The sequence below is a fragment of the Sesamum indicum genome, linkage group LG6, assembly GCF_026168435.1.
Source record: "Sesamum indicum cultivar Baizhima isolate 11 linkage group LG6, ASM2616843v1, whole genome shotgun sequence".
Taxonomy (NCBI): Eukaryota; Viridiplantae; Streptophyta; class Magnoliopsida; order Lamiales; family Pedaliaceae; genus Sesamum; species Sesamum indicum.
Window position 1 is genome coordinate 6,794,760 of NC_142662.1, and position 19,695 is coordinate 6,814,454.

General features: G+C 34.3%; 1 protein-coding gene across 4 annotated transcripts; it reads left to right on the top strand.

The window, feature by feature from the left end:
- The first annotated feature begins 2,782 nt into the window (after positions 1 to 2,782).
- Positions 2,783 to 18,618, top strand: LOC105164768 (bromo-adjacent homology (BAH) domain-containing protein). Of its 4 annotated transcripts, none has more exons than XM_011083524.3 (13): positions 2,783 to 2,928; positions 3,625 to 4,016; positions 8,475 to 8,643; positions 8,774 to 9,837; positions 16,039 to 16,062; positions 16,563 to 16,655; positions 16,958 to 17,036; positions 17,252 to 17,342; positions 17,580 to 17,688; positions 17,792 to 17,908; positions 18,017 to 18,089; positions 18,213 to 18,267; positions 18,423 to 18,618. In XM_011083524.3, exons 2-11 carry the CDS (start codon positions 3,663 to 3,665, stop codon positions 18,065 to 18,067), a joined length of 2,151 nt encoding a protein of 716 aa, XP_011081826.1. In that variant the 5' UTR covers positions 2,783 to 2,928; positions 3,625 to 3,662; the 3' UTR covers positions 18,068 to 18,089; positions 18,213 to 18,267; positions 18,423 to 18,618. The 4 variants fall into 4 exon arrangements, with proteins under 4 accessions (XP_011081826.1, XP_011081825.1, XP_088737579.1 ...); XM_011083523.3 differs by having other exon boundaries at positions 2,783 to 2,901; XM_020694904.2 differs by lacking the exon at positions 2,783 to 2,928 and adding an exon at positions 2,935 to 3,090.
- The last annotated feature ends 1,077 nt before the right edge of the window (positions 18,619 to 19,695 follow it).

Here is a 19,695-nt window from a genome sequence, read left to right on the forward strand (position 1 = left end):
TATAATAACATTACCACAACATTTACTAAAGTAATTTATTAATATTAACAAACTTACAATCGATAAAATAAATTAAAAACTCTTTGAATATTTGACATATGAAAAATCAACATTGTTAAAATATAAATAATAATATTGATTTATTCAAATAATAGAACCGTTATTAATCACCTATGACTTGCTCAAAGTCTTGCTACTTTTTCCATACCTGTAAAAAGCAAATCGGCCTAGAAGCGCGAAACATTGAAATTAACAAAATAAAAGCATATTACCCTTAATCTATCCCGAACATTCGGTGTATAAATAAATCTAATTACATAGGCCAGGAATAAAGCAAGAAAATCAAAGGTACAAGAATCACACCTAAACTCTTAGCCTCGTCGTTTTCTTCAATCGGTTTCATGTGTTGTTATTCTTTCAACCCAATCGTTCTCCTCCATATTTCTACCTTAACACCCTCAAAAGATATCAACTCCAATTACCAAGGTGAAAGCAATAGAAAATGCGAGTGGATTGGCTCGGGAACGCACAAGCGGAAGCGGTAAATAAAAATACGTAAATAAAAAATTGAATTAAATAAAATCATAATTCCAAGGGTGTACCCTTGGAGTTTTAAGCGTTCGATGTAGTTAATTATAACAACAACAACAACTAAATGGGGCTTATGGTAAAATTAAAACTAGAAGTGCAAGAAACGTAAATCAAGAATTACCTTTTTCTTCATTCACTTCAAACTTTATTCGTTGATTCGTCCACGCGAGACTTCAATATAGAAGTCCTCTAAAGACATGTCCACACCATATCGGAATATGGGATACCTTGATTCCCTTTGCTATAAGAGAATAAGGGAGAAAAGAACACACCAAGTGCATAGGAGATACTTTTGTCATATACTGACAGTGGTCGGATCCTCTTATTGGAACGCATCGTCCTCACTACATACTCCGACTGTACCAGATAAGGTTTATGATAATCGTGTTTGTAACACGATCACCTCTCGCACAGACCCAAGATACAGTCACTGCATGCACGTGACTGCCATGATTCCTCAAGTCTGAGGACTACTTTCATACTATCAGAGCCGGGGATTCGAGTCATACTAACCAAGCCTCCAAGACTTTCATACGACGATCCCCGTGAGTCAATTCAGTCGGATTAACACTGAACCAGTAAACCCATTAAGATCGCATAGACGCCCCATAGTCTATCGCTGATGAAACACGGCACTCATCAAATGAATGCGACTCTTAATGCAAGTCTCTATAGGACACTTGATGTCCATTCTCGAGGTCTTCGACTTGGAACATTTCAGACCCAACTCTTGGCAGTTGATTTCATGACCGCCATCCAATGCGCAGTTCAACTGTTGCACGGTTGTTAAAGTGGTCTATGGACTTTATTGTGATGTTTGAAAGAAATGCAAACATATATATAACGAGCACAACAAATGAAATGTCAATAACGAGTACTCATTTTACTCATTGAATAATATTACATATAATCGAGTTATTGTCATAATAGATTACAAGCATGTCATTCTAATTGGTTTTCAAGTCACCTATTCTAACACAAGGATAACCACCTTCTCATGCTAGTAAGACAAGAGGCAAAAAGGGATAACCAAACACACTTGTTAGATTAAAGGTTTCGATTCTCTTCTTATTTCTTCCTTTATTCAAGAGAACCAAGAAGAACAAATATTGTGAGAGCATGGATAGAGAGAAGTGGAGAGGGTGATGGATCTAGAGAGGAATGGAGGGGGAGTGAGCGGCAAAAATAAAGCAGGGAAGGAGGTACAATAGAGGATAGGAGAAAGGGGTCACGGGAGGGAGAGGGAACGGAAAGGGTGGCAATGGGATGAGGGGAGGGAAAGGGGATCAAAGGTACGACAACAATGAAGAAGATAATATAGTATTATTTATATATACTCATATATGAAATATATGTAGAATAGTATTTTATTATGTAAAAATTTTGAGCAGATACAAGGGGGTGTGTGCTACCACCGGCTATGTGCATTATGTTTGGTTTCATTTTTGGATTATTTTGTGAAAATAAAGAGATAAAAATATAAATAAATAAGTATGTGTTGAAAACAAGTTTTGGCCCATAACAAAAAACGAAATCAAATACTATGATGGATATTTGATTGTCAATAAAGCTTGACTCAATTGATGATACGTGAGATATTGTGTTTGTTGAATAATAAATGTTGTTTCAATTGAACAGTAGCTATTGATATTAGCTGTCAAGAAATAGTCATAGTGAATGAGTCTTACTCAAGAATCATGCATAATGTTTGATTTCAATCTTGCTTCATCTCCGATATGGTTCAAAACATGGACAATATTTGCCTTGACTTGTTTTGGAAGTTTTGGTGGTGTTTTAAGATGTTTTGAAACAGTACCTCATTTATTTTTTTTCAAAATAAGTCTACACTAATTATAGGCCCTATAATTAAGAAATTACATACATACTCATATATATATATAAATATATATAAAAGACACATGATTTGACAATGAACAATAGTTTTTATCTCCTACTAAACAACATCAAACACACTATACTTATTTTATATTATATCCAAAAATAAATTTAAACATACAAACTATCTCTAATATATACTTATTTATCTTTATTTTTCTCTCTCTATCTATACAAAACAGGTCAAAATAAGTTAAAAATGAAACCAAACATAGTGATGGTAATTTTGTTTTATTTTTGAAAACAAAAAGGGTAATTTACTTTTCATTTAAGCGTTTTTTTTTCCTCCGCATTTCCTTTAGTTTATTAAAACCTCCGACTCCACGCAGCAAGAAGCAAAAGAAAACTTCTCCGACACAGCGAGTGGACGCATTGCAGATTATAGGGTTTATGGAGTGCTAGCGTTTGCTATCTGTAATGTTTTCAATTATCTCTTTCCTGGTTAGCGATTCGAGGCCATTTGTTTTCTTTTTCTTCTGTGAAATTTTCGCGTCGAGCTTCGTGCTCTTTGTTCTTTTTGCCTTTCCCTGTGCGTGTGTCTGTACTTTTTGGGGAAAAAGTATCTATTGTGGGCATGGCTTGTTCATCTTCATCCTTTGAAATGTATATTTTGTCTTCTTTATACGCCCATTTAGTTTATGAATTGTTCTTGAATTTTATGTTCTTAGGTGTTAAAGAATCTATTGTCAAGAGGTTTTTCTCGTTCCTTGACACTTATGCACACTTGTACCAATTTTTGATGCTTTCGTTTATAGTAAGTTAATTTCGCTGGAAAATTATAGTCAGAAACTACAAAAGAACGGCATCTTTTTCCAATGTATGCATGTGAGTTGGTTTTGATGGTGACCATTTTATTTATTTTCCTAAATCATAGGCTATTGTGAAATATAGTTTGCACGTTCAACCTTTTGCGAGGATTTCTTACAATATCTATCATTTGTTTAAAATAATTAGAATTGCACAACATATATGAGAAAGCACTCCAAAGTCCTACTTCAAGTCAATAGTATTAGTAAAATTGTGGTTACGTGCAAGTATGTGATGCAACAATCAAGCTCCATGTAGATTGTAGACAGACTTTTAATGGTAGGTTTTCATGCATTAACCATATTTATAACTTTCTTTCGTAATATTCAGGTTCTTGTGTATTGAAAAACTTATAATCAGTGAAAGGCATGTCTCCTTCACTTGAAGCAGAGATGCTGGAGGAACCTGAATTTAAGTGGGGAAAGAAAAGAGGCATTGGAGGGAGAAAGAGTGATGTCCAGTTTTATGAGTCATTTACTTATGATGGGCTGGATTACTCTTTATATGACTGCGTATATATGCACAAGCAAGGTGAACGAGAGCCGTATGTTGGAAAACTTGTCAAGATTTGGGAAAATGCAGATAAGTCTAAAAAGATAAAGGTTCAGTGGTTTTTCCGGCCCTCGGAAATTACTTATTATTTGAGGGATGCAGAGATATTGGAGAACGAACTATTTTTTGCATCGGGTGATGGCATTGGTCTTGCGAATATCAATCCTTTGGTAATTAAGAACTCTTTTGGATATTACATCCTCAACTGAATCTATGTTTATGTTCTTTTTAAACAAATTTGACGCTTAAAATGCATTGGACATTGTTTTAGTTGGAGTTGTTTAGTTGCAACCTTCTAGTAGTAGCTTATGCCTTTTAAATTACTATATGTCAAACCCAAAATCTAAATTCCAAAATTATGTTACTTGTATGAATGGTGAAAATGAGAAACTATCAGTTGTGACAAAGAATAGAAATTATAGGTAAGTTTTGCCCTCATTCTACATATAACACGTATATTTTCTCCTTAATAGTGTTTCACTTTCATGTATGTACCTAAGAACGAAATCTTTGCGTCTTGATTGGTTAAACTCCCCCAATATGTTACTGAAGTTCATGATCCTTTTTCATTATTTGTTTGCTTGAATGCATGGTTGTGAGTCTTGTGACATATAATAGATATCTCATGGACCATTTGTAACTTTCAATTGTACTTTATTGGGCTTCTGGCGAATTCTCATTAGATGAGTTACTTTGACGAGAGAATTTGTAGCTGCATTTCATCTTGCTAGTTGCTAGATCATGTATTCTATAAAGTATTAGTCTCCATTGGTTTGAGGGGATGGAGAATCCTCACAACCATGGTTTTGATATGGATAAAGATCTCAAAATTTCAATGAGAACATCTGGTTGAGCTTCCTAAAGGAAGTTCAACGTTTAGTTCTTTTTTTTTTTTAAGGATTTACATTGAAATATTCAATATTTCGTAAAATTTCTAGTTTTTGTTTTTTCCTTTGAAATCTATCCATTCTCCATATTATTGAATTGTTTTGAAATTTAAATAAACACTAGTGAAATAATACCTTTAACATACATAATTGCAGTTGATTGAAGTTGAGTGTAATTTTGAAAAAATGGTATTTATATCTTAAGAAATAGATTAGGATATCTTGGAATGCAGGAATAACTAATTTGGCCAATTCATTAGAACTTATACAAATACTATAATTATCTTGAAGAAATGGTATTATTTAATCTTTTCATATGTCATGTGATGGACTAGGATTATCAATATTCAATGTCATGTGCCAACATCTCTCTAGTAATTTGTATTTATAATATTAAAGACAAGAGAGGCTCGTAATAGTGATTTTGATTCAAATTGCTTCTAAATTTTGTGAACTAACTTGGATTTTCTGAAATTGGAAATGAAATTTTAGATACTCTTGAAACTTCCTTGAAATTCTCATGAATTTATAACTCCAAAGCATATAGTATTTATCATAAATTTTTAAATAATATTTAGAGAATTTTGACTCTGAGATGATGGATGAGATGAAAGTTTGAGGAGTTGGGTAACCACAAGGTCAATCAACTGATTTTGTTGAAGATGGCGAGAAGTACTAGTAATTCAATAATTTGTTGGTTTTGTTTTTAGGGCCCAAGGTTATGGATGAAAAAACTAAGAAACAGCAAGGAATGGAAATAGGGTTGAAAGAAGAGAAGATAATTGTTGTTTCGGAGCTGGATCTTTTGGTAATAGTGGTGACTTCCTTGTAAAATTTATTTGTAGCAAGCATCGATCATCCGTGAGATCATTTGTTTTTTCTTACAATTTTACAGAAGAGATAATTGTGATGTTCAAGTATAAAGAAGGTCTGCATTTTGAGGGTATTGCTATGTTGGAAAAAGAACATACTCTATGAGTATTTGTTTATATGGAGTCAGGACGCAAGGGTGAGCATGAGTAGGACAAATTTTGATAGGGAATGCTTGTAGCATATGGAAAGATATCAGATATTGCAATCTTGCAAATTATGGGTTCTTAATCTAGAAATGCTTTATATTGATGTATTGTTCACTCTATAGACATTCCTTACTTGTCATATGGAAAATACATGAGAATAGTTTCTTTTATAGGTCTCCGTTTATAGATGCTCGACATATTGATGATAGTTTACCTTTCTCAACTTATGAATACCTCATTTAATAGGCCTTGGTGTTTGTAAACATATTTAGATACGTTATTATATACAAATACATTGAACATGCCTATAGTCAGTGTCAATAGTAATTTTTATTTCTTTTTCTTGTTGTTTACGGCATCATGACCATACCACCCAAGGTATCATTTGGACATAGGGTACTACACTGATGAAATCTTGATATGTAAGCAAATTTGGTGGGATTAGAACATCTAGATATAATTCATGTGCTCAACGAGTTATGGATGGTTGAAGTTAGTGGACTATCAAAGGAGCAAGTTACCTGAGAATTTCAATGCTTTCAATTCTTTGGATTTATCTTCAAGACTAAGATGCTGAAAGTTTAGAGGTTCACCTACTTAGGTAAGTGCCTTTAACTCCAACGTAGTCAATGGCGCCGAATGGCGCGCACCTGGGCGCCTTTTCGGCTCGCCATGGAGAAGATGGCCTGGGCAGCCTGGGTTTTGGCTGGGCTGCCCAGGCCCGTGAGTTAAAACAAAATATTAGGTTAATTAACCCTAAATATAAAAGGAATTTAGGGTTTATAAAAGGAATTTTAGTAAATTAAGAAGTTTGCATGCATGGGTAACTTTCATTCTTGAGTCTTATTTATTCAGTTCTCTCTTCTTCCTCTTTCAACGCATCTTCTTCTCAATTCTTCTCTTTTTCTTTCTTCCATAGTATCTGCCACTGCTGTTCACCGGTATGAATTTTTTTCTAAATTTATGAAGTGTAAATTTTTGGTCTACTTATGCCGATTGAATCTTTGAAATTGATGTGATTTTATTAATCTTTTGAGTGTTTTAGTTGTTCTGTTAGTGTTTTCTTATTTTAGTGTTGAATTTGTTGTTTTATATGTCTTATTTAACTCCTTATACATTAATCTAGTCAAAATAAATACTAATTATATAAATATATAGATTATTTCTTATATTTGCGCTATCCTTCGGAAAGGCGCGCGCCGCGCCGTGCGCCACTAACTACTATGTTTAACACCTTACTCAAGATCCATGTAAAGTGTTAACCACCTTCTGCTGAAAAAGAGACTTATTGTACTTTTAAAGACTATAGTCCTTAATGTCCTTGATGGCTTTGAAATAAAAATCTAGAAAGGTTATTAAGTAGTCATAGAAGAGGACAATGACAATCATTTTCCTGTGAGAGAGTTTTGTTAACACTAGGAAGAGTTCTGGGTGGGGTAGGTTATGTGCAGTGGAGGCACAAGGGATACAGTGTACATAGTGGAATGGGGTGTCTGATAAGGCTTGATAAGGAAAGGGGGAATATTCACAAATGAAAATTTGATGGACTGAATGATGATGGAAATGTGTTTAGGAGATATGAAATGTCGAACGCTTGAAACGTGGCACCATAGTTTTTCATTGGATCAATAGTGGTGTGTTAAAGACCAGGAATTTGCCATCATGCGCTTTCTCAAGCTTTCTTTTCGTTTCACATATTGAAAGATGAAATCTTGTTTTCTGGTGTTGTATGCAAAACTGGATTTGGTGAAACTATAAAAGATAGTGTTAATAATACATTTTCTGAAATAGGGCAAGTGTATAGGTTTTTATCTTTTGAGATACATACCTATGTGAAATGCTATTGCATTTATCTTTTGCGTATGTACTTGTAGCAGTACTTAATTTCCTATTGTCAATCGAATATTTTGCAAAATTGCCTGGAAAAATGGAGCAAAAGACATGATATCTCATACTTCCAGAGTGATTCTATTACGGAATGCATTAAGCTTTATTATTTTTTGTTTATTATATTTATATGTTTTTCTCATATTTTTATGATTTATATCAGTCTGAAGTAGGTGTCAAGCTTAAAAAAAAAAAAAAAAAAGTAGGTGTCAAGCTCTTTATGATATATGCAAAGTCCTATATCGGCCTTTATTATATATATAAGAGCTAATTGTTTGTCTTCATAGTAAAGAAGAGGAAAGAGTACTTTAGAAGGATCAATTCTTTGTTTGTGTTATGGGAATGATTTTGAGGGCAGGAGATTAACATAACTTTCACTAGATGGAGCTAGTTCCATCCCATTAGGACATCTAGAGTTTGTTCCTAATTTTTTTGGGTTGTCTTGATGAATGGCAGTATAGTTTGATGTTTGCGTTCTTTTTGCTCTCTCTTCTTGCTTGGATAGAAAATGTTATCCTTATGCTGTGAGCTCTGTTTATGTATCAAGCGTCTAATGGAGAAAATGACTTGTATAATTTGAGTATGAGTTTTATTCATTACCTTTTCTGGAAAGGGCAAGTTCCCAGGAAGTTGAACATGTATTTGATGTACAGGCATGTATAGGCAGCTACAATCTTCTAGTGCATATGGAAGGCAGGCCTTGGTGCCCATTAGCTTAAGAAATTTTTTGCTTTTCAAAAAGATACTTCTGTTCCTTTATTCAGTGGCATTTTCACATAATTACTCTTGAGTGAATTGAAGTGGGAACTTGCCATGTGTCCATTAATTAAATCAGGAAGCTATTGCTGGAAAATGCAATGTTGTCTGCATTTCAACTGACAGTAGAAATCCGCAACCTTCAGCGGAAGAACTTCGAATGGCTGATTATGTCTTTTACCGCATCTTTGATGTTAAAAGCTGTACGATTTCAGATCAGATGGACGATACAGTTGGTGGGCTGAAAGGTATGCACACTTGTTTTATGTAATTGAAACTAACATAACTAACACATGATAAGCCATATTTCTCGTAATTGCTATAACGACTGCGATTGTTTCAATTGCTCATCTCTTTGATGTTGTCATTGTTGTTCAGTCAAGTTTGTATTTAACAGAGCAGAGAGTGTTGGGACTCTTGATGTTCCCACTCTTGTTTCAAACAGCAAAGATGAGGCAAGAAATGTGATTGCATGGGAAGAAACACCAAAGCTTCTAGGTAATAACTCAACTCAGCAATTGAACAATCTGAAATGGCATGAAAATGGCAATCCCGTGCTCGAAAAAGAAGGTACAGATCTGAAGCAAGTGCAGGTGAACCTGGAAAGTTTACTTGGAGATTATTCTGCTGGTGTTGATGTGAATGCAAATAAAGATAGAGAAACTACAGGCACTATATTGGGTGCTGAAAATGTTGGGTGCGGGGTCAGTACTGAGAAAGATAAGGTTAAGGACAAGAAGACACTCATAAATCAGGTTCAAGTTGAAAAGAGAATGAGTTCTGCCAGATCACCTTGTGATTTAGATGATACACCATTAAAGAGAGTGAAATTTGATGGTCCATCATCATCTTCAAAGGGTAGAGAAAGGCCATCAACAGGCAATGTTGTTTCACATAATGAAACAGCTAGGCTATCAACAACCAATGTTCCTCATGAAGCTCCAAAATCAGGATCCAATAAGGATCATGAGGGATCAGGACAATCTGCAAAGTTAGTTAAAAGTGCTAGTGCTTCATTCAAAAGGCCGTTGGATACAAGCACTCGTTTGTCTAAGGAAAAATCAAATACTAGACATGATGCTTGCCATGAGAACAAGGATGCGATATTAGATAATGATTCATGTTCTATGGAAGGAGGGCTTTCAAAGAAAGGAAAATATGATGATTCCCTCAAGATATCAAAAGATAATAACAATAATTCTAGTGTGAAGTTCAAGGAGAAAACCTCATTGGGTGAAACAAAAAATTCACCAAAGCTTGCGATTTCTCATGATAAGAAGGAAAAATCAAGGCTTGGCGAGGGGTCTTCGAACGAGAATCATAATGACAAGGTGGGCAAGCTTTCTAATGACAACTTGCCTAATCTATTAATTACAACAACTGATGGTGGTGGTAAGAATGTTGAAGGCCGAATTTTTGAAGTCACTCGAAGACCAATTGCCGTAAGTTTAAACCTCAAGCATTTTTATGTTCCTTTGAGGCATTATTTGGATTTATATCGTTTGTCGAGCCATGGAGATATAATTTTCATGAGAAATATATGATCTTTTTTATGCATGAAGCTCTATTATAAACAAAAAGCCCAAGTACTATGCTCTGAGATGGCAAGATTTTTTCGCCGTGAAATTTCTCTTGGATAAGTTAGGAATTCTATTGGGCGTGAAATTTCTCTTGGATAAGAGGAATAATTTATCTTTGATGGTGACTTGCCTAATTAGATATTTATAATATCAAAAGGCGATGATGGGAAGATGAAGTTGAAGAATTTTAAGCCATCTCAAGGACTAATTTGTAAATTATGCCTCAAGCATTATCCTCACTTGTTTGAAACTTTCTCTAATTTGATATTTTGACATGCCTTAAACGTATGATTATCATGAAAGTGATGATCATTCTTATATACCATGTTCTACTTTAATGAACACCGTCTTATCATGAAACTATGATCTTACCATCTTGGATTGGTAAGAGTTTAGGGGCTAAACTAGAACCCTTGGTCAATATTTGCATAAATTCCTATTGAGAAGAAATCTCCTCTTGGATAAGCCTATTAACTAATTTACTAATTGAAGACTAGAGAATCTTTGGTATTATGCTTCCTTATTTAGTTATTGAAGGGACATGAAGTATTTGAAACTTAACCACTATGTTTGTTTTCATTTTCAAGTTATTTTCGGGATAAGTCCCATACCCAATGTTTGTCATCATACACAACACACATAATTTGGGTGTTTTTAACTGTTTTGGCATAAATACATACATATATAGACACACACATATACATAAATATATATAAAAAAGACATGATTTGACTGTGATTTGACAATAAACAGTAATTTTTGTTTCCGAAAGATCAACATTAAACATACAATAGTTATTTTAAATTATCTCCAAAACAAATCCAAACATATATATTATCTTTAACACATACTTATTTATCTTTGTTTTTGTCTCTCTATCTCCATAAAACACAACAAAAAACTCCGAAAATGAATCCAAACATTATGAATATATAAAAGTACACTATTGATTGTTGTCCAAATTTATGAAGAAAAAAATGCACAATAATATTGAAGTGGGTAATATAGGGATTCGTATATACATGGGCAACATGATAATAGTTATTTTGTAACAAAGACATGGTTTATTTTGACGGTACGATATCCTCACTAGTCTAGCATTCATGTTTGAATTATGCAAAAACTATCATTTGTATTGCGATACAATTTATTTATAATTGTGATGCAACTAAGTGTGAACTAATTGATAATGATCTATATTTTTATAAATTTAATAGGATTTTTCCTTTATATTTATATGTTGTTAAATTAGTAGTAATATAATAATTTTTCTCTAAATAGGTTTGAAAATATTATAAATATTTGTTAAGTTTCGTATGCATCAAATATTATATGAAATACATATAATGCTTGTTCAAATGTTTAAGCTCTAGGTACTAGTATTACTGTTAAGTTCATAACTTGTATGCGAAATAAAAGTATTTTTCAGTTGTCCATAAGTACATGTACTATATTGGGAAAGAAAGTTTTACTTATGGAGATTACTGCATGAGAATGCTGATAGAGGCGGCATCTAATCATTAGTTAAGTAAGAATCAAATTTTAACATTTGGTTGGCACTCGAAGGGTGGTGATAGGTTTAGGTGTATATGAAATATATGTTGTAATGTGGGTTTAGATTATAAGGGATATGACTTTTGGTGTTTGAGGAGACATGAAAAGGTTGCTTGACATTTTGGATTAGATTCTTTGAAAAGAAAAGTATATGACCCTTAGATTTGATATGATGTTTGTGGGACTTGTAGGGTTGTTATATTCATATATAAGATGAAGATATGTAGCTAAAATTAGCCTTTGTTGGAATGTTCAACTTGAACAATAGAAATCAAACTTTTCTCTAGGGCTTGGATCAACAACAGAAGAGTCCATTATATGAAACATCATGCTTTGCAATTGGAATGTTGGATGGCACCACGATCAATGTGCACCAATGACATGCACAAGATTAATATCGTGTTATGGCAAAATCGAAGCAAGCCCAGAAACCTGTGATACCATGTCAAAATTTTATATATGTGAAGAGAGACACAAAAGATACGGATTTAAATGGTTCTACTATTTGGCTTACGTCCACAAGATAAATGTCCAAAGAGTTCAATTATGTTATTCTCTTTTGATTTGTGGTTACAATGTTCACCTATTTATACAAGTGAATTGCACATTTCGATAATAGAAAATGCAAGAAATCACTCCCAAATCTATCATTTAAGTCTCACAAGAAGTACTTAGATGTTATTGTAAATTTTTGTTTCGGTTTGTGATTTTACAATTATTTGAAGAATCAATTCTTAATTATCAACAATGGCAAAATAATGTCTTTCAACTTTAGAAGCATTAACCCCCCCCACCCCCACCCCCCCAACAAAAATGATTATTAAAACTTAAAAATGCCCATAGTTGATCGACTTGACAAGTCGTGATAAACTTTTTCCTTTGGAGATCGATTCTTTATCAGCACTCTAGAAACAAAATCATAACATCATTCCATTTGTTCATGCTCGAACATGTTAGCCTACTTTAGCTCCCCCATTCCATCCCAAATTGATGAGGCTATTTACTTTTCCTGCCTATTATTTTTTAACATCTCGGAAAGCTTACTAGTCCTAGTAAAATGAGAGTCCCTTGAATTTTGTGCAACAACATTGCAACATCTTCAATTTTTTCAATATTAATCCATAGACCTAGTTCCTATTAGATTGCTTGTTCACTAATGATGATTCATTTGTGAAGTTGTTTCCTTGTGGAGGGAAAAGAGAGATGGGACAACCTTGGTGGGCTGGAAGGAACGGGTTGAATGATAGTAGTAGCAAACTAGAGCAACATTTGTTACAAGAAGTAATAACTTAATTGTGTTTCTGTGATAATTAGTAAGAGATATAGAGGAAGGGACCGTAGGGTGAGGCAGTACTCATGGTGGTAGTGCTTAGTAACACTGGGGAGTAGAGGTTGTTTGGATGATCTATGTGTGACTTTTGAGAGACATCTAGATGGCCTGCATTTCTTCAGTAATGTGAGGAAGGGCATTAATGATGGTTTTAGTACGTCGAGGTTGATTTTGTAAATTAACATAAGTTGTTATTTTTTAATATAGTTTTACTAGTTGACTATAAATTTTAAGGTGTAAGTGTATGCTTTGGTAGTTTGAGGGGATAAATTTTACCTTGGTTATGGGGTAGAACTTATTCTATTATTAAAATGTCACCAAACTCTTATTAGTGTTAAACATCCTACATGATGTTTTGTCCATCGAATTATCTTTATGAAATCTCCCTTATACAATAAGGAGCTCCTTCTCAATTAGAGCCATCAAGTAATTTTCTATTAAATTGGTATCGCATGAACAAATATTCTACATAAAGTCTTTCTTGAGGTTGGCATTAATATTATAGATTTTCAATGTGGCGATGTGGTAATCTTGTCTTGGTACCTCTAGGATGCATCACAAAAAATCTAGCAATCATTCTTTGTAAATCCTCTATTTTGACGAGTTGTTTGTATATAAAAGCTACATGTTTGTAATCTTATATTGGTTGTTTTGAGTCTAGTTTGATGACTTCGCATATAGAAAGCTTAACATTTGTAATAAGGTACACTTTAATCTACATAGGTTAATCATTCAAGTCGTGCCCAATATTTGATGCCCTTTGTATATAAAAGCTAAACATTTGTAATACGGTGCACTTTAATTTTCATAGGTTAATCATTCAAGTCGTGCCCAATATTTGATGCCCATAGCGAAACTAGTTGTTTGGCCATCACAAATTTTAACTAAACTTCATAGCAACCTCATATTGTAAACTTATTCGATGATGACCACAAAATTAGCTAACAGGTTATGCGCGAGGCTGTGATTCAATTTGTAGAATCAAGCACTTCTAGTTATGTTAAAAGTTGTTGTTATATGCAACTTAAATCTTTATATCATACTAGCAAGTCGAGCTCAATGCACTCGATTATGGTTGTGGCACAAAGGCATTTGCCATTGCTTCTCCTTTGAGTCTAATTCGTGCTCTTGGAGGATTAGCAATTATCCCATCCTGGTAATTGCTTCTCTTTTGAGTCTAATTCGTGCTCTTGCCTTGGTATCTATTATAGAATTCAAAATCGTACTCTATTCTAGAAGCTATGACTATTAGTAGCAATATTATTGAAATACTTAAGTTACCACGCCCTAAGTTCATGGTTTGATTGGGTTGCAAACGTGGGCCCATATCATCCCTATTTCCCAGGGGTAGATGCCAAATGGCTAGTTCCGAAAGACGTAATGTCTAGTATGCTCTAAAAGACGCTACAAGTGATCCACAAAAAACCGTACAATTCCACGTGTGTTACACCTTTTTATTTGCCTCTACATTTTCAAATTCCTAAAGAGTACTCTATACGTAATTAGCATGGACTATTGAGTACAAAAACTGCACAAGACCATGTACAGCATATGTGTGCGTCCTGTGAATAATGTCGTTTTTTTGGTGTCGCGCAAGTGACACATAATATACAATAACATGGTGGCAAACAATTGCCTTCGAGCTTCTTGTGCATAATTTATTGTATTGCACTTTGGCTTAATTTTTATTGTTGCTTTAACTAATAATTAGTTTCTAATGAAGATTTTTGCCCTTGAAATGCTTAGAGGGATTAGGATTTTAGATCCAGGGACTCTAGGGTCATGAGTCCTTTGCAATCAGTTTAACTCCCCATGGTCAACAACTTAACTCTTTTAGGCCTATTTGCAATTCAAATTGCACAAATGCATGCATAACTCACATTTCTAACTCTTCTGTACATAGGATGCTGACGCCTACCTTTAAAACGTTTATGGACATGCATGTTGGGTTTTTACTATGAAGAAAACATGTGTAGTATCATGTGATGTGTGTACTAGAGGTAGCTTGGTGCATGCTAGCCACTCAAATACGAACCTCATGGACAAGGATCGATAAGACATGAAAGCTAAGTGGGATTAAACAAGCTTTTATCAGTAACACTATATATTGAAGTATAAGCAAATGAATGTGGCTAGGATGAAGCATGCCTCTGTGCCGCAACTATAGCTTATAACAATTGTGCAACACAAAAGTTTTTATTGTATAACCGTCTAAACTCCATGTGATGACTGTGGCCTACCATGAAAACAAATGTTGCAACACATGCAACCAAGTGAATTGATGATAGTGCCTGGTGTAAATGTGAATCTGGCTAAACAAGTGATATTGGGGACCATAGAAGGAGCTTTGGATTGTGTTCCTGCATGAACTTCAACAGATAGACCATCAACTATGTTTCTGGACAGTATGGTTGAATTTAACAGCGCCGCTAAAGTGTATTTCATGGTCAAGATGTGCCTTGTTTGGCTCCTATTGAATTGGTAGTGAAGCGGTGTAGAATTTGTAGGGCAAGTTCTAAGGATCTATTTTGGATGATATGTCAAACTTTTGGATGCATTCTCAAAATCAAATTTGTCCTGAATGGGTGTTAGGAATCAAGTTAGAGGAATTGGAGGCTTTTTTGATGTATATGCTGGGATTCTGAAGTGAATAATGAAAGTCTTGTCTAGTATTTGATGTAGATTCCAAAAATTGTCCCCTAGTGAAAGAGGACTGATCAGCCACCTTGATATGATAGCTACAACATTACCTTGAGTAGAATATATCTTCTTTGTGCTAGGTTAGGAGAGTTGATTGGCTATGTTGAGTTGACAAGTAGTAATCGTATATGATCGGCATAGATCTTTTCTTGGTGATTTCATCTTCCTACAAATGACAGGTAATTGAGTTGTATTGAGTTGAAGGATAGTTGAATTTTTACCTCTTGTGTGTATGCGCTCAATCATGTGTCTGGATAAATTAGATAAAATTATTTTTTCCTGGTATGTGCTTGCTCAGACATTCAGCTGTTGTATGTAACTAAAACTGGATAATGATATTCATCCTAATGGAGATTTGTCCAACAAGATATGTTGTCTTGCTGTTTGCATAATCAGTACTTATTGTGTATTATTTTGCAAGTTCTATAATGCTGTGATAAAATTCTCTCGTAATGCAGTTTTCTTTTATTTGATTGCAGGAAAAAGGTAATTGGATGAAACTGGTGAGTTCATACTTTGTTCATCATGTGCTTGAACTTCTTGTGCGCTTCAGTTTGAGGATAAGTTTGGCGATATTGGTTTCAGTTTGACGACATATTCTTGTACTTTTTACATAGAGCAACTATTTGACACGATTCTCTTTCTGTTTTATTTTTAATTTGAAAATCCATTCTTGGATGTTAGTTATAAGAAATTGTCGTTAAGTTACTTAATTGATATTGTAAATAGTCGCCTATTAGGAGCTGTTATCTTGAAGCGAGTGTCTTTGATTTGCTCTGAAATATTTCTATAACTAGAGTTCAACATGAAATTTTTGTATTTTTTTTTGCAATAACGTAGTCATTGTTTCAAATTTAAAATCTTTATTTTCTCTCTTCTATAGATCCCTTGAATTATCTATTAATTCACAGTTGTGCATTCTGAGGATACTAACGTAGATTTGTCTGTCTTTGTTCATATGTATATTGTTAACTTCATCCAATTCTTTATTATATTTCTTCAGCCTTGGGAGGAAAAAATGAAGACTGCTCATGATCAAGGAAGATTGGTTTTGCTCCAGAATCTAGATCCAGAGTACACTTCAGGAGAAGTACAGGTAATATTATCTCGCTTTATATATATATATATAAAGAATCGTCCTTTTCAAGCTCTGTGCTTGCATGTGTATTTTGCTGGGTTGTAGTTCTATTAATGATGAGATTGATTTGTTAAATGATAGTCTATGTTTGTATAATTTGATGGATTGCGTAGTTTTACCCATTGGTGCATTTGGCAACCAATTAAATGTTAGTATTTGTTATTCATCATCTCAAACCTCCTAACTTTTACCCACCCTCTCTTTGGAGGTGAAATGATTATATTTATGGTCCCACCAATGATAACTGATGCTGCTTTCAGGATATTATTTCGTCCGCGTTTGATGAAAACTGCACAGCTAGAATGGTGCAACATACTGCTACTTCTAGTCCGCACTCTGGTATGCAGATAAATACACCTTTTGTCATTCTATGAGATCAGTTTGTTTAGTAGATGCATTCCTTCTAGTATTTCTCTGTTGTATTCTTATTATAAATATGGTGATCCTCGTCCTTTGGCGGGCTCTGGTCCCTATCTTCTTCTCGTATAATTTTAGTTTTCTTGTTTTCCCATGTTTCACTCGTTTTCTCCTTCTTTTTTTAAATTGGATTTCAGGTCAAGCTTTTGTTATATTTAAATCAAGGGAAGCTGTGGATAGAGTTGTGAAAAAACTGGATGATGAGTGCTTAATGTTACCAAATCAGAGGTATGTGTCAATAAAGTCTGCTTTCAATGTTTAGAAGCATGAATTGTGTATAATCTCCTCTGGAAAAGCATGCTGACTTCTATTAGTGCTTGGTAATATGTTATTTTTTCAAAGAGAATTATTTTCACAAGTGACTCACTGTTTGCCTTTTCTCTGTTTCTGGTCGAAGCCATTGTCAACTTATTTATCTTTCTTGCTTTCTAGAAGGCATACATCTGAAGCCTATTCTGTTTGCAGGCCTCTGGTAGTTTGCACTGGAGTTTTTCCACACTTTTCTGAAAAGCGGACGACCTTTGTTGGTCATTTGGCTATTGACAAAGCTAGACGTCAAGTACAAAGGGAAATGGTACTCTCTTCCCCCCAACGACCACTGCCACTGCCATGGAATATTTTGGCATGCTTTCTGATGCATCAAGTATCGTTTGTTTTATTCTTTCTGCATTCTCCAGAAAGAAGCTGTGTCTACTTCTCATTACTCCCAGAATAACACAATTGAATATGAGATGGCTATGGCTTGGTGCTTACTGCAATCAAAATCTGATAAATGGTGGGAGAAGCTTTATGAGGTGAAATCAGCTTGAGATGGTCTTCTCGATCTAATAATTAATTTTCTGTGATACTGTTGTTTGAAATCGTATGCTCTGTTTAAGATCCACTTGTATTGTGTTTATTAGCAACAAGGAAAGGAGTTAAAGAAACTTGTGGGTGCTCTCAAGTCGAAGTGAACTTCAAGTGCGTGTTTTTGGGGTGAGCAATTCCACTAATTAAGATCTTGTTTTTCTGGTACTCACAATATAGTTGTTTGATTTAACTTGAGATTGATATTCCACTTTTTATTGGTGTTTTCTCTCTCCCTCTGGTATACAACAGGAATGACAATGTTAACAAAGGAACTTAGCTTTCTTTTCCATGTACATACACAATGGTAAGCACCATAGTCTCTCTTTCTTGTCAATTCTATTAACTGTTTTCTGGATGGAAAGCACTAGCAGAATTGAGTAATGAGTGTTTCGAGCGGGCTCATAGGTCAACTATGTGTATATCATGGGGAAGAGTGATACAGTTTTTTGGTATATGCAGGGAATTTGGCTATTTTGGGCTGGTTAAGAGACCTGGCTGCCGATCTCCCAGTCTGACGAGTAGAAGCAATATATTGTCTGTGAATATGTAGTTTATTGAAAGATAATGTCATTTCCCTTTGTTGTAGAGAATTGCCCAGAGATGTTGATTCTAATCTTTATAGATCTATTTGATCATTTACACAGTTTTTCATGCTTATGTGGGATAATTAGTGATGATCCTCGGTTCCAGTAGAATCTTGTTCTCCGCAAGGATTTGACAAAAGCCTGTTTTGCTTTAATTTGCGCAAGGGCATTACAAGTTTACAACTACCACGCATTTCCGAGATTATACTTTGTGTTCTCTGGTAAAGACTTAACACGCTTAGGATGGCATGGGAGCAAACAACACCTGTTAGCAGCGTTGGGGATTCCGGTAATTGAGTTTTGTGCCCAAAAAGTTTTTGAGTTCCATGAACTCAATGCTCAACTGTCTTATAACATGAACCTGGAGACGTGAGCTTTGATGTCCACTTTAAAAAGGCCACACTAAATCATTTATTCCAAAAATGCTAATAGCTTGAATATGCCTAAAAACCCATCTATACCAGGTATTCAGATAGTGATCTTGAAATTTGATTATTAAAGAAGTTTACACGCATAATTGGGAACTGTATATGCTACTGGTGAATGAAATCGAACCCTCTTATTTTCAGCTAAATCCTGGACGTAATTCATTGGCCGAAGTTATGAATTCATTTTGGACTTTATTAACGACGAAAGCAGTAGCTGTGTATCGTATTTAGTGTTTGGTAAAGTACTCTGTAAATTGTTAACTATAAACGTCCCATTGATCTCCATAAAGTATAAAATTTAACAAAAACTTCTTATTTTCAGCTAAATCCCGGACGTAATTCGTTGGCCGAAGTTATGAATTCATTTTGGACTTCAGTAACGACGAAAGCAGTAGCTGTGTGTAGTATTTAGTGTTTGGTAAAATACTCTGTAAATTGTTAACTATAAACGCCCTATCAATCTCCATAAAGTATAAAAGTTAACAAAAATGTCTTTTAAGAACATTTTTAAACAAAAATACCCTCCTCATGTACTCTTAAAATACGTTTATTACTGTTGCAAGAATCCCAAAAAGGATAATGTGTTATCACAAAAAAAATATTGGCATTAATCGTCAATAATTTATAAAATAATACATGTCATTTATACATATACTCGTGTTGTTAGTTCATCACTTATAAGCAACGAGCAAGAAGATAAAACAACACAGGACAATTATG